This window comes from Hyalella azteca, unplaced genomic scaffold, assembly GCF_000764305.2.
Source record: "Hyalella azteca isolate HAZT.00-mixed unplaced genomic scaffold, Hazt_2.0.2 contig16542, whole genome shotgun sequence".
NCBI classification, from domain to species: domain Eukaryota; kingdom Metazoa; phylum Arthropoda; class Malacostraca; order Amphipoda; family Hyalellidae; genus Hyalella; species Hyalella azteca.
The window spans coordinates 16,311-41,771 of NW_025946360.1; the positions used below are offsets into that span (position 1 = coordinate 16,311).

At 37.5% G+C, this 25,461-nt stretch overlaps 2 protein-coding genes and 2 long non-coding RNA genes across 4 annotated transcripts in view; all 4 read left to right on the forward strand.

The window, feature by feature from the left end:
- Nucleotides 1-744: 744 nt before the first annotated feature.
- Nucleotides 745-1,869, forward strand: LOC125179311. Its single transcript, XR_007157221.1, has 3 exons — nt 745-817; nt 1,460-1,554; nt 1,806-1,869. It is a non-coding gene; the product is annotated as an uncharacterized LOC125179311 (long non-coding RNA).
- A 405-nt stretch (nt 1,870-2,274) lies between these two features.
- On the forward strand, nt 2,275-12,083 carry LOC125179312. Its single transcript, XM_047884930.1, has 12 exons — nt 2,275-2,438; nt 4,057-4,345; nt 4,689-4,890; nt 5,345-5,773; nt 6,300-6,464; nt 7,900-8,044; nt 8,343-8,659; nt 9,101-9,676; nt 10,115-10,302; nt 10,569-10,719; nt 11,469-11,595; nt 12,040-12,083. The coding sequence occupies exons 2-12, from the start codon at nt 4,200-4,202 to the stop codon at nt 12,081-12,083; spliced, it is 2,490 nt and encodes an 829-aa protein (XP_047740886.1). The 5' UTR covers nt 2,275-2,438; nt 4,057-4,199.
- Nucleotides 12,084-13,723: 1,640 nt separating this feature from the next.
- Nucleotides 13,724-14,438, forward strand: LOC125179310. The gene is made up of 3 exons (XR_007157220.1): nt 13,724-13,819; nt 14,048-14,210; nt 14,413-14,438. It is a non-coding gene; the product is annotated as an uncharacterized LOC125179310 (long non-coding RNA).
- A 1,114-nt stretch (nt 14,439-15,552) lies between these two features.
- The window catches only part of LOC108666167, a 31,085-nt gene continuing 21,176 nt past the window's right edge, over nt 15,553-25,461 (forward strand). The window contains exons 1-5 of the mRNA XM_018152986.2: nt 15,553-15,675; nt 18,008-18,037; nt 18,316-18,471; nt 19,042-19,177; nt 19,619-19,856. Of these exons, the coding sequence (XP_018008475.2) occupies nt 15,553-15,675; nt 18,008-18,037; nt 18,316-18,471; nt 19,042-19,177; nt 19,619-19,856 (683 nt within the window). The remainder of the gene's footprint in view (nt 15,676-18,007; nt 18,038-18,315; nt 18,472-19,041; nt 19,178-19,618; nt 19,857-25,461) is intronic.

Genomic DNA, 25,461 nt, shown 5'->3' on the forward strand with positions numbered 1-25,461 from the left:
ACTCAACGATAATCATTTCAAAATTTGAATGCTAGCTTTACTTATATCAAATAAGTAAACTCTTACTTAGCTCACCAGAAGTAAAGACGTTGTCGATTACCTATAGTGCGCCCATTATCGGCTTGGTCCAAGGGGTGCTAAGGTGACCAAAAAGTATTTTTAGCGCATTTTCTCATTTATGGAAAAAATGCACTATTGTGCTCGCCATGTCCGTCTGTCTGTCTGTCTGTCCGTCCGTCCGTCTGTCCGTCCGTCTGTCCGTGACCTCAAGTTTTCGTCGACGAGAAAATGCGCTCTCTGTCACTCACTGCAGTGAGTACTGAGTTGTATATTTTTTTATGTTTCTGGGGCCAGGGTACCTATTTCGTGGGGGTGCGGGACAGGCAAGTGACTGCCTTGTGCCGAGAAACACAACAGTTTGCGGACGCGTCCACGGCGGAGACTCTGGCTCCTCTGCTCACGGCGGTCACGCTTACTTTGCTGAGCGTCCCAAGCGCCAGACTTGATGAACTGCACACTCGAATTGAGGCACGTATTATTTTGAGTGAAAATATTATTTCCTTGTATGTTTGGAAAAGACGCCTAAATATTATTGATCTAGTTTTTATTAAATGTTAAGAGCATGTTTATATTTATCAAAACTTGCTATAAACAAACATGCCGGTATTTTAAACCAAAATTCAAATACGTGAGTCATTTTTAGTTTATGAATATAATGTTGTAATTTTAATTCAGGGAGGTCCTGAGATAGGCGAGTGTGTTATGACCTATAATGCCACACACACTCCGTCACACAATCCCACACAGAAGCCCCCAGGTCAGTTGTTCAGCTTATCCCGAGTGGTAGGTCGGAAATATTAAATTGATATTCATAATCTGTTAATGCCTTCTGCACATTAATGGAAACTCTAAAAACCGTGCCTTTGTAGTTTTTCAGTCGTAATTTTGCGTGAAAGTGTTGATAAAGGAAGACTAAACGACTTAAAACCTAATTTTTATTCAATTCTATATAAACCATAACAATTTATTTCAAAACTTTAATATGTTATTGACACATATTAATCTATTATATTAAATTCGGATGATGTTTTGACGTGTATTCTTAATTTATTATTTTTTTGAAGCCACGTTATTATGTTGACGATCTGCACTACAGGATAACCCTCAGTCACATCGTACATCAGCCCTTGTTAATGTTTAGCGCTATTAAATGAACTTAAAAATTGAAAATTATTATTAGCAGTTTCACAATTGAGACTAAAACCATTTGTGAAGGTAATTTTCTAACACCGCTACCACCAGCTAATGCGACATACTAGACAAAACTGCATAGGGATTGTAGAAAACTACATTTTGTATTCATTAGTGACATTTCGACCAAGTCAAGACAAAATTCATTTATCCTATATTTAATTATAGTTTAGTGTACCTTCTTTCAAAGGTAATTGCTATTTTGCAGTCACGATCGTTCGCAAGACCTCAGATTTACGCAAGTGCAAGCCGAGCGATCCTCTGTACGATGCCCAGCTGCTTGGTCTCTTCGCTCAGCGAGCTGTGAGAATGATTACTTGTTTTCACTATATATCATGCGTTGCTAATAAAATATAACATATACATTAATATATTATACCTTTTAATAAGGAGTGAGATTACATTTATTAGTGCAGAGTTCTCCATTTACCTATTTACTCCTACCTTAGACATTTATATATTAGGGCTGGCTAAAATTAGGTTTTTTGCAAGAAATTCGTATAAAAATCGAACATCCACATAGAAACTTATCTCATTCGCGAAAATTTTTCCAGAGCTTGACTTGCTCACAGTACTTCATGCATCCCACTGATGTCCTCGCCCGGCAATCTGACGAAGGTAATACTCAAAAAAATTCTATATTACTTGAATCTTAATCGTGCTTAAACAATATTCGGATCCCGGGGTCAACATGCGTCATTTGAATCGCATCATTTGAAGTGTTTTTTTTTTCGATTCCCGACAGCCAACATTCTTTACGCATCTACAACGATCCATAGTACTAGAAGACCAGAAGCTCCAGGTGCAATCTTCATTTTTCTGGACATTTGTGTCTTATATGTTCCGTCAGTCCTAACTATCCTTTATTAAAGTGATACAACACCCTTTCCAAAAATGAGTTTTCGGACACCACACCACAATAATTTTTGATACACGAATAATTTAAAATTATAAATTTTTATGACCGTAGAAACAAAATAAAAATATTCTATAGAATTATCTGGCTTCTGAACCAGGTAGTTGCAGAGATGGCCGTAGTACCGACCTAACGAGACTAGATCTCAGGGCGACGTCATGCCAGCAAGAGCTGCTGCTGGGAGCTACGGTGCACAGATCTAAAGTTGCTCTCGTTGTGAGACAAGTCGTACCAAGTAACGAGAATCAATCAAGTCAGTATGAGTTTTCAAGTGAGTACCTTCGTGATTAACGTAAGTTGATGGCAATGGCATAGATATTATTTGAAATAATTCTACATTTAAAGTGCAAGTAATAATTCGTTTAATTAGGTAGCGTTATCATTGACGACCTAATGGACGCGTTTGAACAAAAGGCTCTCAACAAATGTACTAGTGCAACTGCATACGTACACTACTCAGGCAAGTCATCACACACATCACTCATACCCAACGGAGTCCCACAGGGCTCCGTCCTATCACCGTCACTCTTCAATCTATACCTGCACGACATACCCGAACCACCTCCAAACATCCACATTGCCTCCTACGCAGACGACATCACAATAACATCCACTGACCCATCCGCAGACATATGTACTCAACAAGCGCAAACATACCTCAACACTTTATCACAATGGCTAACACTGAACAGACTCAAGGTTGCTCCTAGCAAATCCACAAACACATTAATGACCAGCCACACAAAGGAGCACCAATATAGACCAAACATCACATTAAACAACACCCCGATCCCGCACACACACGAAACAAAAATACTAGGGGTCACTTACAACACCTCAATGACATTCGGCCCTCACATCAACAACATAGTGAACAACGCAAACATCAGACTCAACTCACTTCGGGCCCTAGGCGGTACCTAATTCGGCAAAAACAAAGAAACACTAGCACCAACATACAAACAGTTCATCAGAACAGTGCTGGCTTATGCCAGCCCCGCCTGGGCGCCCGCACTATCCAACACAAACATACAGAAACTTCAAACACTACAAAACAAAGCACTCAGGATAGTTACAGGCTGCACACAAAGCACCCCCATAGAGCACCTTCATGCAGAAACAAAAATACTTCCCATAAAACACACCTCGACATGAGAGGAACACAATTCATAGCCGCAGCCATAAACAACACGCAACACCCGTGCCACTACCTACGCAACCACACACCTACACACAGACAAATAGTGCAAACCCCACACAGATATTACACCAACATACTAGACACAGTACCCCCACCCCAAGGCAACACCAGCACAAAAAAAAACACTTACACACAATTATGACACTTAGAACGCAACAACAAAGTCCTTGTACACCCACCACCGGACATAAGCAGCACAGAAACACAGCTCTCTAGACTGGAGAGAGTACACCTAGCCAGGCTGCGCTGCGGCCACCACCCTTTACTACAAACATACGCAAACAGAATAGGCCAAGCAGACAGACACCTGCCCATCCTGCAAGAGAGCTTCCCACACAATCACTCACATTCTCCTGGAATGTCCGCTCTGGCAGGACCTCAGACAACACCACCACATAACCTCGACCCTACAGCTCTGGAGCGACCCCCTGTCGGTGGTGTCGTACTTGCGCGAGGGGGGTCTCCTGTAAAATTGAGACCGGGGAACCACAACAACAACTAGTGCAACTAGAGTACATAAGAGTCAAAATGAATAAACATGTGAATAAATATTGAATTCGACATTTGATGTATAAAATATTCTTTATACGTGACTAATTTATCGATTTATTATAAAAAAATCGTGAACGAGGAACTGTTTTGTGTTTTTCCAATGGTTCAAAAAGAGTTTTATGTTTCAATTACACAGAATTGGACCGAGTTCCTCTACGAGCTGAACCTTCTGACGCTCCAACAAGTCTGAAACATACAAACACTAATGAAACTGCGTCAGCGCTGAATGTAAAACTGAAGAAACTGTGTTCAGATGTTTCTTCTGGAGATGTTTTCGATATGCTAAACTTTGAATTGCCTTTATTGTATCCTGAGGTTGTCTCTTATATTGAAACCTTGTCGGAATATCAGCCGTTGATGGATATATATGAAGAAATCGAAGCTGGAACATTTTGCGACGATAACCTAGGCAACCGGCGTGTAAAGTAAGTATTTGACTTAACAGAGAGTAATGAATAAAATTTAGAGATAGAAAACAGTGTTATATCTACGAGGATAAAATGGCATCAATTTATTCATTAGTATTTTTTGATGAATCGAAGTCATCGGCATGACATTATTTTCAACAATGCATTTTTCAAATCTGTGCAGTTACTGGATTAGTTTAACACTAGAAAAACTAAATTGATTAAATTAAAGTCACGGGTAATATATATAGTAGTGGGCTTGTATCATAGCTATATTGTATTTTTCCTTGTTCCTTCCCTCACATTCTTCCCCCACATGTTTTACTGACTAATTTTATTACCTTAATCTTTCTCGCGACAGAAATTTCTTCACATCAGCTCTACGCGACTCCACCTCTGCAGCATCAGCATCGGCAGTGTGTAGGCTCTCGCTGCAACGAGTCCAGAAATCATACGCAACTAATGCTATTCCTACGGATTCATTTGGCGATATCTGGGACACCTCGATGTCTGTGTTGGCTCATAAGAACGCGCCAGCCTGGAGCGACGCTTTGATTTGCGTTGTAAGTGGCTTCTATTATTTATTTCTTATTCAATTTAATACATATCAAATTCTTGATGATAGAGCCCCAATACTGAATTCTCACAATAGTTTATTTGTATGGTTAAAAAATACGTCTGTTGTGGGTCTGACTTTTGATTCGGGTCATAACGAACCACTTTCCCAGAACAAGGCCCCGGATGCAGTGCAATTTGTTAGGTTACAATTTAATATCGAGGAATCTTGGTACAATATAACCTGATGTCATTTACATATTTATCATTCTATATATCAATTGGGACCATTTCTACTTTATCTACTAGCGATATTTTAAAGATATCTGAAATAACAATAACTCTCTTTGAGTCACAAATATAGAAAAAATAAAATGCATTCTCTTATGAATGTTTATTTCGACTCAGTCTTCTAGAACGATGAGATTTTCTCATCATCGTGATTTAAACGCTTTTTTCCAGCAACTGCTTGACTATCCACAATGGCAAGATCAGGTCTTACAGATCATGCCTCTAGTCCGCAAATCTCTACATGAAACCTGCGGATCCAGTGAACATCCATCGTCTGTACCAACGTCCTGTATTACTGAAAGCTTATTCACATCACAAAATAGAAGTTCAGGGAGTTCTTTTATGCCGTCATTTCATTCTCAGTTTCATGGTTATTCTCATTTGAACACTGATTCATCAAGACCAGAACTAGATTCACTACGTGTTCACCTAAGGATCTTAGAACGTGATTATGCCTCCATTCATGCCTCCTCTGGAGTTCAGGATTCATCCATTCGGCTCCGCTATGGAAATTGTGCTGATGGCGTATTTCAAGTGACGAAGAAGCTCGTCGATAAAATTAAAAATTGTGCTTCGGAGAATGAAACGACAATTCAAGAGGTAATTTAGTAGCTGGGGATAACATTGAGAGGTCGCTGTAAAATTCTCATATACACTGCCATTTCATTAACTATTCATGGTCTTTGACTATGTAATGTTGAGAGTACAAGTCCCATATTAGTAATTTTATTATGGTCATGCTGATGTTCATCAGTCAATAGAGTATAAGAAATAAATATATTCATAATGCTCGTACACAATTACAATATTAGGTTTAAGGATTTTTCATCAATGTTTCAACCGTCTCAGTATTTCCATACTTTGCAAGGCAATTCGTACGAAAGAAAAATAATTAATATTTAATGAACATTTCTGACGTATTTTTCAACCGTTTCTACAGTATTTCCCTGTTTTGCAAGGCAACTCATACGAAAGTGAAATAATTAATATTCAATAAAAACTTATTTCTGACGTATTTTTGAACCGTTTCTACAGTATTTCCATGCTATGCAAGGCAACTCGTAAGAAAAATAATTATTATTAAATGAAAACTTATTTCTGCCGTATTTTTGAACCGTTTTTACAGTATTTCCACGCTTTACGAGGCCTGGAATCGTTGCGTATACTAACTGAGTCGTCTGAATCTGCCGTGCATCGCTGCATTGCGCCGCGGTCCCGCCGCTCGCCTGAGTCTGAGATGCTACGAGTTGCCGCCGTCGAGACTCTGGCTGTCCAGCCTTGTTCACCCAGGGTAAGGAAATTATTTTTAAATGTTCAGCCCGATTACCTGTTTTGATTAATTTCTTTTCGATTTTAACAATTTATAAACGTGTTATGGTAGTAGAATGAGAAACTCTTGTAATGTTATTGAACAATTTACGATTTTTTCTTGTTTCTTTTATAAGCATAAACCGCATCAATACTATAAAATAATGGCATGACGATTGAACTCAGTGTCTATATGATTTTGCTGTTAATCTGAAAATCTAACAACCAAATTTTTTGGAACGAAAATGTTCAAATTACTCGTTTTTTCTTTAAGTTTCTTGTTTTCCCTTAAGTTTCGATGTTTCGTGTAAGCATATTCAGGAACTTTTATTAAGGAATACTGAGTATTTGTAGTATTCAGGAGTTATATTCATATTATATATTCAGACAGATTATACATATTTTTTCTTGCGTACACAAATTTTTCTCAAGCTTTTTTCAAGAGAAAATTTCCCAAGCTTTTTCAAGACAAATTTTTCTCAAGTTTTTTCAAGACAAATTTATTTTTCAAGCTTTGAATGTCTTGCAGAGTCTATTAATAATAGACCTGAAAATTGTTTCTTCTATGGTGAGAAGTTTGCGAATGGAAGGTGAAATCTCATTCATAAAGCATCTGCTATTTTTACTGCATAACAGACACGTTGCATGTCCTGCAAGCACATATTATCAAAGCAACTAAGTTCGAATTAATTTAACACCATATATGACGAGAGTTTAGACATTGTTAGAAGTCTACGGACTTTGGTCACTATATTCAATTTACTTTCAACGCACCCCGATGACAAGCTTCAGGGGTAATGTGCATATATATTACTACATTACAGCATTATTTGTCAATAATTTCATAATTAATCCTTTATCTATTCCGTTATGAACCTATCAGGTTTCTGCATCCGTTCGTCAATTTTTTTTTGAATCGTTAAGTTTCAACTTCGAATCAACATTGCCTTAAAATTTTTCATTATTATATATTGTGTATGTTGACTTTCTATTGCTAAAATACACTTTTCATTTATCCAGTTAGCTTGGGTCTTTCGTGTTCCGTACAAAGTTACTATAGTTGATTTGACTGGCATCTCTAGTTTGATTTGGGTGCTGGCTGTGGTGAAAAATAAGAAGGAGATTATGATACCGAGTGTTTTAATTTTGTATTCATTTGACCACGTAAAACTGATATTATGCCGTGCTTTATGTTCGAAATAAATTATTTTACTTTTTAGTAATTATTACTTTGCGAAGAAATATACGTGACAGTGCAAAGAGAAGTAGAATCAAGCTGTGTTAAAATTAGCTTATTAACGCAGATTGACTTCTAGTCATTAGAATATGCGTGAAATGACATATGATTTTTTCTATTTCAATATACGAGCATATTTAATACATCAATTGATGAATTAATAATCTATTGTGTCTTGTAGTCTACATTGACGTTGACGAAGTTGATTTGGGATAGCACGGAATCTTCAGAACTGCGCATAGCGAGCTACCTCAGCCTGCTGGCATGTGATGCTGACGCCGCTGCTGCCGTCCTCGACAAAATCCATCTCATTGATGATGCAAATGGTAAGTTTCAGTAGAGTATCTATGTTCAAGTTCAATTTTCAACTTCGAAATTAGGCTTTTCTTAAAATATCTAACGCATTTGTTAAAATAATTTTATTCCGTCGTATGTAAATTCTCTGTCAGTGTCAAGCTTCATCCTCTAATATATATGACGATAGACAAAAATTCTTCACAACTGAGTTCTCAGTAAAAGCAATCAGAATAACTCGATTTTCAATAAGATTCTAGTCCAAATACGAAACTCATTTACGTTGATTCAAAATTTCTATAGCCTTTAATAACACGAATCTGTTTCCAGTGTTATCGTACATGAAGTCTCGACACCATCACCGTGACAAGCATCGTCACCACCACCACCACCACACGTCCCCGATCCCTTCTCTATTCCAAGAAATATCACAGAGGCTTCGTTTGTACGCACCTGCAATTCTGAGGGACCATCTTCCACTGGATGCTGGAGTTTGGAAAAACTTGGATATTTTCCACCTCCTCGATTTGCTGAGTGAGGAATTCAAGATGGATGCTGACATTATTTATGACGGCGGATTCTTGCCTAAGAAAATTGGCTTGGAATTTCTTGGTAGATTCTGGCGGAGATTCGGGCAGAATATAAAAGTGAGTTACTGCCTATTTTCCACCTATTTATTTCAGTACTACTTACAGTAACATTAATTACTGTTCCAACCTAATATATATCGAGTGTTCCAGCGCCGCCATTTGTAGCACGATTAAAGCAAAGTGGAGGGTTTTACTGGGAGGAACGAGTAATTCAATAGAAACCTTTTGAAAGTTGAATTATTAGAGAAGCAAATTCATCGTGTTATGGAATTCATTCTCCTGTAAAAAATCCTAACATTTCAACTTTTTCTACTATTTTCAACATAAAAATATTTTTGCTTGGCCCACTGAAATGAACGTGACGACAAAAATTTGATTAAAAAATATTTATATTTTAAATTTGAAGAATTAATTCTATTTTTGATAAGAATTACGGAATAATTTTAGCGCCAGAACCTGAATTAATTTTCAACAGAAAAATTCATATTTTCTTTGCAGTTGGGAATGCGTCTGGAAAACTTCGAAGGATTCGTGCAGTCTCTCCTCCACACGAAACTTTCAACATCCCCCAGCTCTGTGTGGCAGATGAAGCTTTTAGAGATATTCAAGAACACAGCTTTGAATTTTATTGGCGATTTTATTCAAAATAATGATCTCAAATTTAATGCGACCGAAAATTCAATAAATACTGGCACCGAAGAATCTAACATTTTTGAACGAAATGAAAAAAATAAAAAACAGGATTCTGATTCAGCCACTGACGATATAGAGACGAATCAAAATTTCTTTACTAACGCGGGAAGTAGAGCAGGATCTTCCAGCGACAGCGGAGAAAAAAATTATTTTGATTCACGTTCTCGCAGAAGCTTTACAATTTCCGACTTGCAAGATATGATGGGTTCGCTCTTCAGCCATAAGCAGACGCCCACAGCCATATGGCTGTGGCTTAGACACGGCGGGGATTTACGATGGAATAAGAATTTTGCCTTCACGTTGAACGATATTCGATTGTCCTTGCGTTTATGGCTGGAAACTCATGCAGAAGACCTCTTGAAATCTCTTCTAAATAACGAGGTACGTTCTTATTTTCTACAATTTATAAATAGTTCAAATTTAAAATTTTGAGGGGTTGGATGATTTTATTGTGGCGCTAGTAAAATTTCAACTGATTACCTCTTTTGATGCCAATTTGTCAACCAGAAAACAGTACTATTTTCAAAGCAACGATTACTCTGCAAAAAGTTCCAGGCTTTTTTCAAGTGTTCCCTGGAATTACTTATATTGTATTCACAATGTATTCTTTAAAAGAAATTGTAAATTTGCACCAAATACACCCTTATTTGAATGAAAGTCTTTTCCATGATGAATCATTGTAGTTTTATCAAGATTATCTCGATACGAGTTTTTTCAATCTGGTTTCAGTCTTTAGATATCTACAATTAAATTTTGGCTGCCTTTTTCAAACATGAAAATTCCCCAAAACTATCTTTTACACGGAAAAATTGCCTACAGGAACTTTTTTCAAGTTTCGTCCTACCACTGAGCCATGTTCCTGCCAAACTCCACCCCATTGCGGGACCCCCACTTCACCTCCGCAGCCACGAAGGTCTCATCTTCGACGGGCGCATGCGCGCGGGACTTCATATCTTCAGTGCTCTTTGGGATAGCAAGAAGAAATTGTCTGGAGGGACCAGATTCAGGTTAAATTTATTTGAATCATGTATAAAATCATTTGAAAAAATACAAACTATTTGATCATAAACAACAACAATATATTCAGTTCTATATTCCCAAAAAAGAGAGATAGCATGAACGTCAGTTTCTTATTTCTGAGAATAAACCGACATTAATTATTAAACCTTTTTTAATTTACTACCTCTAGCACCGAACAAAGAGCTAAATTATCGAAAAGTTACAACATATAATAATTTAAAGTTTGTAGCTAACTTTTAATTTCAAATCGAAGCGTGAGCTCCTACCGCCATCTTTCGGTGCTCACTGAGACACAGCGGGACTCAATCTGGCAGCCATTGCCCGGCACTCAAATCGCATGGGGCTCATCTCTGAACAAGCCTCTGCGAGCAGCCCTGGACGCTCATTTCGAGCTAACTATTGAGGTAAGGTCATATGAATAAACTATAATAAGTTGATACTAAAAAAATGGAAATTTGTAAAATAATACTTGAGAGAGAATGATTATGCTTCGGTTTCCAGGTACCAAGCCATATAAAAGATTTGTAAACTCGACATAAAACGTGCAAGAAGCATACGTTCCATTTTAGTTTAAAAGACTATAGTATAGAAATTCCGTAGCATATTTTTTAACAGACAAGAACCAGCATCGGCTTACTCCATAAAAAATTTCTGTACTCCAAAGAATCAGTGAAAAGCATAATCAATTAATTAGTGTATCCGGCATTATAATTTCGGTAGCAATATCAGTTCGTCATTTGAAATTTCATTAGAGTTTAATTAAATTTTAATCATAGAACTATCTTTCCCATTTTTTATGTTGCGTAGACTGAACTGTTATGTTTCACAAACGTCGTGTATTTTCTGTCTTATTTTTATTAAGTGAAGCTGAAGTTTTCAGAGGCGTGACTGCACGGCTGGTAAACCAAGCTTAGCGTTGCTCGTATCATTGCCTAGAGCGTCACCGTACATTGCTCGTCATTTTCGTCTCGCACGTCAACCAGTCGTACGCGATCATTTCGCACCACGTCAGGCCTGATTATCGATACAAGTTGGAATGTACCTGCAATAACCATACGTTCATATGAACCACACATTAAATTGAGGAAGAACTAAGTTATTGTCTATGGTTTTGATGCAAGGCTGGCATATGAACGTTGTTTTCTTCCATCAGAACTCCGCAAGCTTGTCGCTCTCACTGCACCATGAGCCGGCCGTGAACATGGCCTCGGCTACGGTGTTTAATTCTGGTGCGGTCACGTCTTCAGTCCTCCTCGCTCAGACAACTCAAGACACTGGAGGTGAGTGCAGGTATTTTTTAGTGTAAAACTAATTTGGATTTAAATTTTTACTTTTATGTATGTGTAAAAATTAAATGTGGCTATGGTGTTGAATGGTGTTGAAACAAGGATGAATATTGGATGCAAATTATAACTCTTTCCAGTGAGTAAAGGATCCATATCTATCGCAAATGCCAATTGAAGAAAAATGATTCATAGCTTTAACCTTGATTTGAGATTTACAAGAAAAGTTTATGTAAAAGGATAATTATTACAGTACAGCGTTTAATGTAATACAGCTCCAACAAGCTTTTTCTGTGTGTTTTTATACTTCAGAAATGGCTCGGCTAACACTAGTGAAATTTAAACAGCATTTCTGCCATTATTGAGTGAATAAATTACTACTTGGTTTGGGGGAATTTTCGAGTTGAATTAAAAAGGTTATTTATACTAATTATATTTCAGAATCGGCTAAACTGACACTCATGATATTTGAACAGCATTTCTGACATTTTAAAATGTATAAATTTCTAGATTTGGGGAATTTTTTACATTAAATCTACAAATTTATTTATTTGAACAGCACTCGAGCTAACAACTGTTTTTGAAACATGATTGGTACTATCGAAAATGCCATTTTGCAACTCCTACACTGACTGCTATTAAAATTGGAAAAAAACTATTGTAAAACGGCTTTGACATCTCTGCCATTTGTATAGCCGCTGCGCAATTTTATAGTGGATGAATTTCTCGAGTTAGGTGAAGTTCGGTGTTGAATAAATTATAAATGTAGTTGTCATCGGAAAACACTCTTCCGAAATAGTTGAATTAGCATCTATAAAATTCATGCAGCAACTGTACGGTTGAAAAGTGAATTATCCTCGAGGAAGAATAAATATTTGGTGTTGAATCATTTGAGCTTCAACCAGAAAACGCATTTAGGAAACGGCTGAACGGAAACGAATTATTCTGTTAAATCGATAAGATGGAACTTTATGCTATAATGAATCTGATTTGAACTTCTATAAAATATATCCTCAATTCCACGCATTTTCTTTTCGATCAGGAGTACCAACCACAAAGGAAACATGCTCCCCCGATTCTGAAAACCTTCTGGGTATAAAATTTTGTCGGTTTGAGTCCGCGACCGAAACGCGGAACGCGGACATGTTGCACGCGAGTTCCGCGTCGGCTGTTAAAATTACCAGCAGCGAAGGAGTGGACGGTCACGACCTGTCCATTTCAGTCAAAAATCCAGGTGAAAATTAATCAATGTAAATAAATTCGAATTGTGATTCATTAAGGTATGATATTTTTACTTCTGCAACTCGCATGACATTCCATGTTTCTTCCTTTACAAAGCCATTTTCACAAATTTATTTGTCAATTCCTAACTTGTTACCAAATAACGGAATAATTTCTATAACATTCTGCGCACCATATTTCAAAGATCTGAAGAATATTAAATCACCTAAATCGGTGCCACCATAATATAGTCGACAAACATATAAAATGTAAATTTGAACAGTAATGATATACAACGAGTAGTATATACTGTATATACCAACAACAACAATAATAATATCCAGATCTTTCACAAAAAAGCTAGGGTAATACTTTATCAACACAAAATTAATTTTACTTGTGATTTCCGCTTATTAGAATTTTCACTTGAATGCTGAGTTAATAACGTTTCTATTCCAGCAGGCCTAAACTCGATATTCGTGGATGCCTCAATAGCAGCCAGTGAAGCTGTGACGTCACCCCGAGCGTTGCATGTTATACTCGGGGCGTCTCGTGACAGGCATAACGCTGATGTGCGTTGTGACGTCACGGGCCGTGACTTGCTGCTGTCTTACCAAGGTAGGTGACCAACGGAGGTAACACTAGGTAACACAAGATAACACTAAGTAATACAAGGAACACTAAGTAATAACACATGTTACGAAGTAGGCAATGGCTTTCGATACTAACTAAAATAACGAAAAATTTGTTGGAACATCATTGAAACTAATTGATGTTTCACCATTCTGAAACTAACCACTAAATTAAGCTTTAGACTAACTCTTATTTTATCGGTGCAGGTCTGTAAGACGAACCTGAGAATTAATTTAATTTTGAATTATACTCGCCAGGCAGTGCAGTGCTCGCGCCGAACCTTAAACGCCTTGAATTAAGAAGCTCCAGTCATGGCCAGGAACGCGGTATCAAGGCAGAGGTCATGATGGTACAAGACGGTGGACTTGTGAGTTCTATTCTTCCTAAAATTGATTATAAACCATCATGAAAATAAATTTGGAAGAGAAAAGAAAACGGTACAAAGTACTAACAAGATAATTTAAACATTTTCCTATAACTGACTTGAATTTTGGTGTCAATGATAGTAGATTTGGTCTGTAATATTGCAGTTTCTAGAAATCTAATATTCTTCTGCTGGAAAGAACCTTTTTAACACAATATTTTCTTCGCGTAGACAACTTACAAACCAAGGCTTCTTTTGAGCACTCCTGAGGAGCCAGAAGACAACCTCCTTGAAGGCTATGGGTCCACTTACTGGTCCGAGAAGCAGAGAAAACTCTCCCTTGATGTCTACACTTTAGGCAGCCTTAAACGCATCATCGATGTTGCCGCTAAAGGTGAGGCATAAAATATTAGGCAATTGTAATATATCTGCTAATAATTTAATTGAACATATGTGTAATTAAATTTAATTAACCTTACAGCAACGGTAGCCATTCGGTCCCCGACTGCATCTCTTCTGACTCTGTCCACAATTGTAATATATCTGCTAATAATTTAATTGAACATGTGGATAATTAAATTTTATTAACCTTACAGCAACGGTAGACATTCGGTCCCCGACTACATCCCTTCTGACTGTGTCCACAATTGTAATATATCAGCTAATAATTTAATTAAACATGTGGGTAATTAAATTTAATTAACCTTACAGCAACGGTGGACATTCGGTCCCCGACTGCATCCCTTCTGACTGTGTCCCTGCAAGACATCGTTCTGCTTGTCGCTGGGACAGAGTTCACAGCTGAAGGAGTGGCCGCTGTAACACAAGTTGGAATGCATATCAGTGCCCAGGTGGATCCCATCTAATTCAAGGACGAAACTACACTTAGGAAATGACCGAGTCATCATCACCTGTTATACACTAAAATTATTTAATTTAATTTCTCGTGATATTCTATTTATTTCAATCCGGTTTCATTGTATGTCCATACAATGAAGACTTCCGCCTTCGTAACTTATAGAAATTTACTTAATTTACAGTTTAATAAAATTTTAAATTAAAGTCTAAATTATATTTTATCGATGCTTCAGTATTCGTTGGATGGACATCCAGTGTACCTGGGTGGGCACTGGCAGCACAGCGCCCAAGAAGATCACGATCAGCTACTGCACTACAACGTCGGGCTGGTCGGCTACGGTCACAGGTCAGTAATAAATAAATAAATTTCTAATTAAGTAAATTATTAAATAAATATGTTCTTTATTGTATAAAGACGTAGAATTTTTTGAACTCAGTACATCATAATTTAATTGTAATGAGAAAATTAGATTTTATAACAAGAATTTTCAGAAATGCTGATATTCATCACCGAAGTCAAGGCTCTTCATTTGCAAAGCTATTACTTTCAATAATTCTTTGTACTTAACCTGATCAATTTATCAGGTATCACAAAATTTAGAAATGACAATTTCCCCATAAATTTATCTGGCTTAATTTCAATCTAATCAGCTTTAAAGTTAAAAAATTAATAAGTTGATCTGAGAATAATTGCATAATTTTAATTTACTTTAGAGATAAGAAGATGAAAGATAACTATCTTTCATCTAATAATATTAAAGTTTCTAAAGCAAATAAATTAATTCAAGAATAATTGTATCTAAAATACATAAACAAATAAATTAATTCAAAATAATTGTAGCCAAAGTTCATAAACAAATAAATTCGTATATATAAGAATGTTCGTAACAGGCCTGTACAGCACCACCACACCGGACCCTACCACCGCCACCCCAGCGGGCGCGTGCTGGAACGGCGGATCCCGGACCCCGAGACTGGGGGACCTCAGGCATACCTACTCGGTCTGCACCTCACCGCCCCCCACGCCCCCCACTGGGACTCCAGGCTAGACGTGCAACTTTATCTGCAACAGAACATGGCGAGTATATAGAACAAAAATATAACTCAGTACTCACTGCAGTGAGTGACAGAGAGCGCATTTTCTCGTCGACGAAAACGTGGTCACGGACAGACAGACGGACATGGCGAGCACAATAGTGCATTTTTTTCCATAAATGAGAAAATGCGCTAACAATATCAAAGCAATTTTTTCGGATACATAGCAAAGCATGGCAAATAAAAATTTGTATTAAGCCTTGGTCTGTAAGACGATAACTAAATAGAGATGTAAACCGAGGAGGGGATGTGGCAACTGCAGGTGATGTGGCGTGGAGGAGGGGATGTGGCAACTGCAGGTGATGTGGCGTGGAGGAGGGGATGTGGCAACTGCAAGTGGCGGGCGTGAAAAACGGGCATGTGGCAACTGGTGGTTATGTTTCGTTCAAATACTTGTATGTGCTGTAGATGTGACATGCGGAGGTAATTTGGTGGAGACTGGGCAAATACAGGCGATGATGTTCCGCAAATATGGCGTAAATTCTGAATATACCGGCGAAGTGATGCAAATTCGGTAGCTGGAGATAATACGTAAATGTAATATTTGTACATTATATGCTATTAATGGTCGAAGTGTAGGTTGTAGATCAGTGGTTCCCAAACTTTTTTCAGGCTGGCGCCCCCTTTGGCTCCTCAGTGAATCCCTAGCCCCTCCCCCTCGACAGACACATGAAAACAAACGCCTCTTTCATGATATTTAGTATGCTGCAATTTTAAAAAAGAAAGGTTAAGCACAAATATGTATTTCACAAATAGAACCCCATTTAGTAAACCAATATATTTTTTGTACAGTTTTAACTGTTTCAGCACTAGAAACCCAGGACGTCTCGGGACAAATTTACGACCGGACTCGTGGCCGGTCTCAAGGCCAATCTCCGAATTCAGTGACCAAGGAATATCTCTCAAACTAATGAGCGCAGCTCGATTAAACTTGGAACACGTATTCATTATGACCTAACGGTGATGTTTAGTTCGTGAAAAATATTTTAAATTTCACCTTCATTCGGGAGTTATATGGCGATACGGGTCGAAATTCGCAGTGATCAAAGAATTTTTTTCCAAACTACTGAATAGATTTGAACGAAAATTTTAATATAAATTCCTAACTACCAAACGGTGATTTTTAGCTCGTTAAAATTTATTCGAGTCTGGGTCATGTTCTGCACGTGTTGTGTACAAATCGTCAAACAAACGTACAAACTTCTGACTTCGACTTCGCGGACTGCCGCCCCCCTACTGCCCCTTTCTTCCTCACCGCCCCCCAGATCTTTCCACCGCCCTCAGGGGGGCGTTATCGCCCATTTTGGAAACCACTGTTGTACCTATATTACCCTTTTTATGGTAATGAAGTAACTTACTAAGTTGTGAACGATGAACATCGTTCACTAATATTCATCGCTCGATTGATACGATCATTTACTCCATGTGCATTTTTTTGGTTAAATTGTTCTGTCGCGTCTGGTGAAGCTGCGCCAGTAACATTAGAGTCGGACCTTACTGCAGTATGAGCTACGTAACGCGAGGTCAGGGGCCATACTTTCAAAACTCGCTATGTATAATTGAACGTAAGTACTTACGCTCTATTTTCTTGTCAATGATTGGTGGATTTTGCTTGAAAGGTCGTCAATGATTGTCTGACGAACTTACCATCTATTAACTTATTTTGAAAGTAAAGGCCCAGGTCTGTGTGGCTGTGAGTCAGGTAGTCAGTCGTGTCCCGCCAGCCCCACGGTGAGGTTCTACCTAATTCACCTCGCTCCGTTGCTCTACTAGCAATCTTGTGCCCCCAACGCTAGTTCTTGTGGCTGTGCTCTAAAAGTTTCGTCTAGTAGTGTGATGTCTCTGGTGCTTGTACTATTTTATTCAACGCATTGATTTTAAGTGTTTTTTACTGAAATAAAAATCGAGTTTTATCCGTGTTAACTGAAGTTTTAATCAACGCAATCCGTGCAAATGAACGTTCATCAAAGTTATCGTATTTTAACAAGATAGTTACCGGAGTTTGGCCGTAAGGCTCGAGACATTCTGACAAGATTAAAGGTTGCGGCGAACGTCCGGTGACAAAGTAACTTTTAAACCTATGTAACTTATTCAGTAACTTATTAACCTAAGTAACTTATTCAGTAACTCATTAACCTAAGTAACTTATTAAGTAACTTGTTAACTTAAGTACCTTATTAAGTAACTTATTAACTTAAGTACCTTATTAAGTAACTTATTAACCTAAGTAACCCCCAGGACTTGGACGGCACCGCCGGCAGGAGCGAGGTTAGCAACGGGCGGTTATTCCTGCAGGTGCTGATGCCGTCCCTGCCGTCCCTGCTGCTTAACAACAGGCTGGACGGTGAGTGTCNGCTTGGAACAATATTCATCATGGACAGGCCATACTATGGAAATTCGCTTCTCGGTTTCTCGTCTGCGATCTAGGGATTGAGCTCAAGAAGCCATCATCGATTCTCTGATTGAATTACAAACTAGTGAAATATTTTTATAGTACAGTGTCAGGATAACTGTAATAATAATACCAAATAATACACGCCCTGTAGCTGAACATTGAAGGAGAAGGCTCCAGTCGCCACAACGCTACCCCAGACGTCAGCCTCTCCGTGCAGCTGTCGTCGCCGCTCACCAGCGCCGTACAGCTGCACCTCTCGCTGCTCACTGACGATACCACTGCTCATCGCAGCGATACCACCTTGACGGTCGGTTGCGATACCACCCCAGTATTTTATTATTGATTCGCAGTGTTCATTCCTCATGTCACAATATGTTAGTTTCAGATGTCGCATCGCAGCGATACCACCTTGACGGTCGGTTGCGATACCACCTCAGTATTTTTATTATTGATTTGCAGTGTTCATTAATCAAGTCACAATATGTTAGTTTCACGTGTCGCATCGCACCGATACCACCTTGACGGTGTTGCGATACCGCCCCAGTATTTCTATTATTGATTCGCAGTGTTCATTACTCAAGTCACAATATGTTAGTTTAACGTGCCGCATAGCACCTATACCTTCTTGACGTACAGATGCGATTCTAGTGCTGCACTTTAATTTTTTATTCATATTAATCATGCCTCATGTCAGCAGTAACATAGCATGCATCAAATATTTTTTGTCCCGATTATTAATCTCTTAATTTTTACATTAGTCCATATGAAGACATTCAAGAGTCGTCAAAGAGACTATAAAATAGCTTTAGAAAGTGTGATTATATTATTATCATTATTATTGAACTCAATTTCTAAGTAATTGTAATTGATGTATAAGCTGCGGGCGATGTCGGAGGCGAGGTTCTGGACGCCGTTCAGCACCAGGGTGGTGTGGGGCCGATGGGGATCAGACGTGAACCATCCTCTCACCCCACAGAATGATAGTGTAACATCATCCAATGATGACAGTGCAGGTGAATTGTGGGGCTTTAAAACCAGAATTCAATTATCTTTTACTTCTATCGCATGCTTTGCTTCTTGAAAGTATACCAGATTGATAGTGTAATCCAGATGCGGTACTTGAAAATTGACGCAAAAATAAGTACTCGTAAGTATAAAAATCTTGTACGGTACCTAACTGATAATACTTATACGGGCTTTTGAAATATATAATTAAGAGTAGTTAATGAATTTTGCATGTCCAAACTCATTACTTTCGCATTTTTTACCCACACATCCCGCAATGCGCACAACAGGATGATTATTTTATGACTTTCACATTGTAGCTCTGCATAAACTATTAACTCTGTAAACAAAATGCAATTCGAGAAGACCTACAACTCGACAAATTTCACAAATTTTTCTCTTATTTTTTAATGATACATCCTTCAATCCTGTTGTTTCTACCTGTAAAGTCGCAGAAAACGAAATCATCGATCTGAAATCCCCACTCATCGCGGCACCCCTCGTGGTAGCGAGGGGCGGCCGGCTTCTTGTCGAGGGGAAGCTGGGCCCGAGGGAGGCGACGGTCGCCCTGGAGGGAGAGTACGTGCCCGCTGGGGCACATGGCTTCATCGTGCGAGTCGATGCTGCTGAAGACGGGCTTGTCGATCCCGTTACGTCCAAAGTCAAGGCTTTTGTCGACTTTAACTGGTGGGAATAATCGTGTGTAATGAATTTTCAGTTCATCTAAGTTTCATTATGAATTTAAAAAAAATGAACAAAATTAAGGCTGTTGGAAATAATGGTTTGTAATGAATTTTTAGTTTATCTAAGTTTCTCTATGAATTTAAGAAAATGACAAAAATTAACGCTGGTGGGAATGATCATTTGTAATGAATTTTTAGTTCATCTTAGTTTCACTTTGAATTTAAGAAAATGAAAAAAATTAACGCTGGTGGGAATATTCATTTGAAATGCATTTTTATTTTGTGGAAATTTCTAGTTTTTTTTTAATTTACGGTAAAATTGTGTTGAGAAGTAAGGTCATTATTTATTAATTCATTTCGTATACTTGAAACTCATTAAAAATGTCTTTATATTGAATTCAAATTTAAGATATTCACAGAATGTAGAACTTGTATAAATTAGCTCAGTTCATCGCGAGTTGTAAAATTTTAAATTTTAGTGTTACTTCCATGCAATTTCGAAACTCAATTTATGAACTTATTCTGATGGAAGTGACTATTCTATGCAAAATATTCATAATATATATAAAAAGTTTCTAGTGCAATTCATTGTTAACTCGTGCTTTGTGCTTGGTGATTTTTTGTTATCCTTTCGGCGGTATAAATCTGCAAAGTTGCCGGAAACGAAATAATATTTTGTGTAGATTACTAATATTATACGTTATAATATTAACCTCTGACTTACCGGCCAAATGAAACGATCTTCCATGTAATTACACAACAACATACCTCAATCTACCGGGTACTTAGATTTAATATATGCATGTGAATATGCGTGCATTTAAATGCATTACTGTAAGAAAAACACACGGTACTTAAATTTAATATATGCATGTGAATATACGTGCATTTAAATTCATTATTAGTATATGTTGGCAAAATTTGTTCCTTTAAGCAGGTTTCATTGAAGACCAAAGAATTTGTTTTATTGACAATTTTCTTATTAGTTTTTTTAATAGATCGAACAACATTTTTATTATGCACGAGTAAATCGAAAATCAGATCAGCGAAGGACATTTTTATTTCTTTAACGACGTTTCGAACGTTTCTATAATTCATTATCAAGTTAAAAGGCGCATTGAGTGATGGAATTTGGCTCGACATAAGTACAAAATCAAGTAAATAGGATACAACTCAAAATAATTACAAAATCACATAAATAATTAAAATTAGAGCACCGAAAATCACTCCGAAAACAGCCTTAATGTTCTGACAAATCCAGTACTTTGAAGGTTGATGGCTGGGGTCCTATCCTTAATGATGAGGGCCTCAGCTGTCGCGAGTCGGTTGGCGTCGGGGCATCGCATGACGGCGCTGGTGCATTCTTCCAGCACCGTACAAGTGATGGTCTCGTTGTGGGCTTCCATCAGGTGGTTCTTTGGTCCACCAGACTGAAAGTGGCACGTGAGACGTCGGCTTAATGTCGCGATTGTGAGTCCGATGTAGTCCATGTTAGGGAGAAGTCTACAACCTTCTCTATTGCAAGAAAATTTATAGACTACATTGGTCTGTTGGAAAACTCCCGTTTTTGCAGAGGTTATTGTTCATTACAAGATTCTGTATTTTCTTGTTCTTGCAATAAATCAGTAGTTTAATTATACCCGTGCAAACTGAAAATCTTGTTCGATCTATTGAAATAACTAATAAGAAAATTGTCAATAAAACAAATTCTCTGGTCTTCAATGAAACCTGCTTAAATGCATTACTGTATGAAAAACACACGGTACTTGAATTTAATATATGCATGTGAATATATTTACATTTAAATTCATGATTCTAGTAAAAACACACGGTACTTGAATATAATATATGCATGTGAATATACGTACATTTAAATACATTACTCTTGTAAAAACACATGGTACTTGAATTTAATATATGCATGTGAATATACGTACATAAAAATGCATTATTGTAGCAAAAACACACATACACTTCGAGCAGCAATGAACATAATATCAGTTATCGGTGCATGGGATCTGCACAATTTTGAACAGTGCGATTCATTTATTAATTAAATATGCATACCGTATCTTTTTATGTATTGCAAACTTTTATCTATCTAATACAATATTATATTAACTCATCAGCATAAGGCAGGAAAAAGTTAATTAGTACGGTACCATGAAGGCTAGTCTGAAGTTAATTGGCACGGTACCACGCAGGCTAGTCAAGTTTATTGGTACGGTACCACGCAGGCTAGTCTGAAGTTAATTGGTACGGTACCAATATCCTTTCGGCGGTATAAATCTGCAAAGTTGCCGGAAACTAAATAATATTTTGTGTACATTTTTAATATTATACGTTATAATGTTAACCTGTGACTTACCGGCCAAATGAAATGATCTTCCATGTAATAATACAACAACATACCTTAATTTACCAGGTACTTAGATTTTAATATATGCATGTGAATATACTTACAGTTAAATGCATAACTGCAGGAAAAACACATGGTACTTAAATTTAATATATGCATGTGAATGTAAGTGCATTCAAATGCATTATTCTAGTAAAAACGCACGGTACTTGAATTTAATATATGCATGTGAAGATACGTACATTTAAATGCAATATTCTAGTAAAAACACACGGTACTTGAATTTAATATATGCATGTGAATATACGTACATTTAAATACATTATTCTAGTAAAAACACACACGGTACTTGAATTTAATATAAGCAATTATGCAATCATGTTTTTGTTTATACATTTAATCTAATTTAAACAGTCCGAGCTGTTTTAAATGTATGCCGCGTAAATTTTCATTCATTTAAAAACTAATTTATTGTTTCAGTTCTCCACCCCGGAGTGGCGTTTGATCCACAGCAACAGCCTCGTCCAGCTATCCAGCTTCGAGCTAAGCTCTCCATCATCAGTGCTGGATATTCTGGGGCACAGCAACACTGCGCTGTCCAGTGGAGTTCAGTACCGCACCACTGCACGGCTTAAAGTCGAGGTCCAGCAGCTGGATGAATACCAGCTTCCTAAGCCACAGCTGGACGTTTTCCTTATACACGACCTAACTGCGTCCAGTGGAGACTCCAACTGGCGCAGTGTGTGAGTTCTTTTTTGTTCAAGTTCAAATATGTACGAGTTCAAGATTCGAGTAAGAATGCAATATTGTGTAGGAGGATGAACTGTTCTTCAGCCTACTGAACTGCAGAGGGATAATATTCAGTTCTCCGAAATAGGTGCTATAGCACCATGAACATTGCTGTAATCCTCTAATCAATCAAAATAATCATTGCTGTAATGTTCTCTAGCCCTCTATTCCATGGTTTTCCAGTTAATTTATTTTTGAATGTATAAATAATCATATAAATAATTTATTATTACATCAATAAATTTTTAGTCAATTTCTTTAAGCTTTTTTTCTTCAATTATAATAAATGTTTCATTGTATAAAAAATTATATTTATATTAATCACTGTTAATTTCCTTTCATAAATTTTTAATATCGTGAAGGTTCGAGCACAACCTGAAGTGGTCACCAAACGAGGTTTTCGTCGATGCTAGTCTTGTCAATGACCAGAAATCAATTTTTTCTGGCGAGATCTCGGCGCAGAAATTCCCTACAACTGGAGCTTTCCAAGCGAAAGTAATTTCCAAAATACAAGGATTTCTGGAGGTGCAGTCCAGCCTGCAGTTGATGTCGAGAGGAGCAGTGCTAAATGCACTGGTCTTCTTGCCGAAAATTGACAAAGAAATAAAAGGTTCTGTATCTAAGTCACTTTAAACCTTGTGTCTAAAGACTTGTTTTTGTTCAGCGTTAGCTCACCATCATTTATTTTGTACACTTGTGATATAATATATATCTGCTCTCTGATTCAATGAATAATTCATTCAAACTCTGCTTCTAATGAATAATTCATCGTCTTTAACATGTATATTGCTACTAAAGTCGTAATATATATAGTGAACGTTTTATGGAGAAAAGTCTACGGGACTCTGACATTACATTTAAGTATCTTTCGTAACTCAATGAGCTGCGGGAATGGATTGGTAAGAGGGGATGGTAAGATATTAGAGAAGGGATGGTAAGAGTTAGAATTATGACAATACGGACTAATATATTGTAAAGTAAAGCATCAATTAAGGATTTAAATTTCAATATATGCCTAAATGTTTAGGCAAGCTATTAGGCATCGCAACGCCTACTGGAGGATCCCTTCTGAACGGCGAGCTGTTTTGGGATAACAAGCGGGACCTCAGCGACGCCATCACCTTCCGTTGTGAGCTCCAGCCGAGCACTGAAAACTCTCTGCATCTAGAGTGAGTAATTATCCATTTAGCTACGTATAACTAAACCAAATTTGTTTTAACTATCTTTGGTTGCACTATAAAGCGGTTCACTAATCATTTCAATCGGTACAGATTTCCAACCATCTTATAACAATGTTAATTCAGAGTACGTATTTTCTGAAAAGCTTATAACAATGATATTTCAAAGTTGAAATGAAAAATGATTTTAAAATATTACTTTGTTATTATCAATATCATCAATTTCTTTTTGATAGTAACTATTACTATTTAGTAACCATCCTTAATTCTGAATTTAAAAGTAAATATATTTTTGACAATTAGCGTAAAGTTGACAGCGGCGGGAGAGACGTGGAGCGGAGACGTGCAAGTTGCTTTAGGTCGCACGTCGTCCGACAGGCAAACCATCAACGTCGTCATCGTCATGCCTGACGCTACCAAGTAAGACAGAGACGAGTAAGAAATACTTGTGCAACGTTCATACCATTACTTTTTTTTCAAGCCCATTGAATATTTTCATCTTCCTCTGGAAATGTTTAGCGAGACTTGACTCCGGCACGCACAAATACATGGCGAACTTCTACGACAGATCTGAGGACACTTTCAAGTATGACGTAGAAGTTGAGGTAAGTAGGAGGAAGATATTCAACAAGTGAGTTCACTTCTTCCATGACAGATCTGAGGACACTTTCAAGTATGACGTCGAAGTTGAGGTGAGTAGGAGGAAGATATTCTATTCGTTGTGCCGGATGTGAGTTGCCTTCTCCGACGTCTTGTGCAAAGATATTTTAACATTTTACGTCAAAAATGAACCTTAGAAAATTTATTGCTGTATTCGCACATCTGTGATGTTCCTCAATCCTCATTCTTCTCAATCGAAATATTGAATTTTTTAATGACCAAATTCTGATTATGAAAAATTGAAAACTGATTTTAGGCTAATAGGATAATAAATCTTTAAAAATAAAGGAGTGGAATAATGGAGATAATAAAGGAGTAGTATAAATGGTTAGTATTCAATTACAGTCGAGCAATTATGCAATCATGTTTTTGTTTATACATTTAATCTAATTTAAACAGTCCGAGCTGTTTTAAATGTATACCGCGTAAATTTTCATTCATTTAAAAACTAATTTATTGTTTCAGTTCTCCACCCCGGAGTGGCGTTTGATCCACAGCAACAGCCTCGTCCAGCTATCCAGCTTCGAGCTAAGCTCTCCATCATCAGTGCTGGATATTCTGGGGCACAGCAACACTGCGCTGTCCAGTGGAGTTCAGTACCGCACCACTGCACGGCTTAAAGT

What these genes read in the sequence shown, in the direction of transcription:
- LOC125179312 (XM_047884930.1), top strand. Translation starts at nt 4,200, where the DNA reads ATGCTAAACTTTGAATTGCCTTTATTGTATCCTGAGGTTGTCTCTTAT. An exon ending in GCGACGCTTTGATTTGCGTT is followed by an intron (nt 4,891 to 5,344) that starts GTAAGTGGCTTC and finishes GCTTTTTTCCAG; the next exon opens with CAACTGCTTGACTATCCACA. An exon ending in AATCTCTTCTAAATAACGAG is followed by an intron (nt 9,677 to 10,114) that starts GTACGTTCTTAT and finishes AATTGCCTACAG; the next exon opens with GAACTTTTTTCAAGTTTCGT.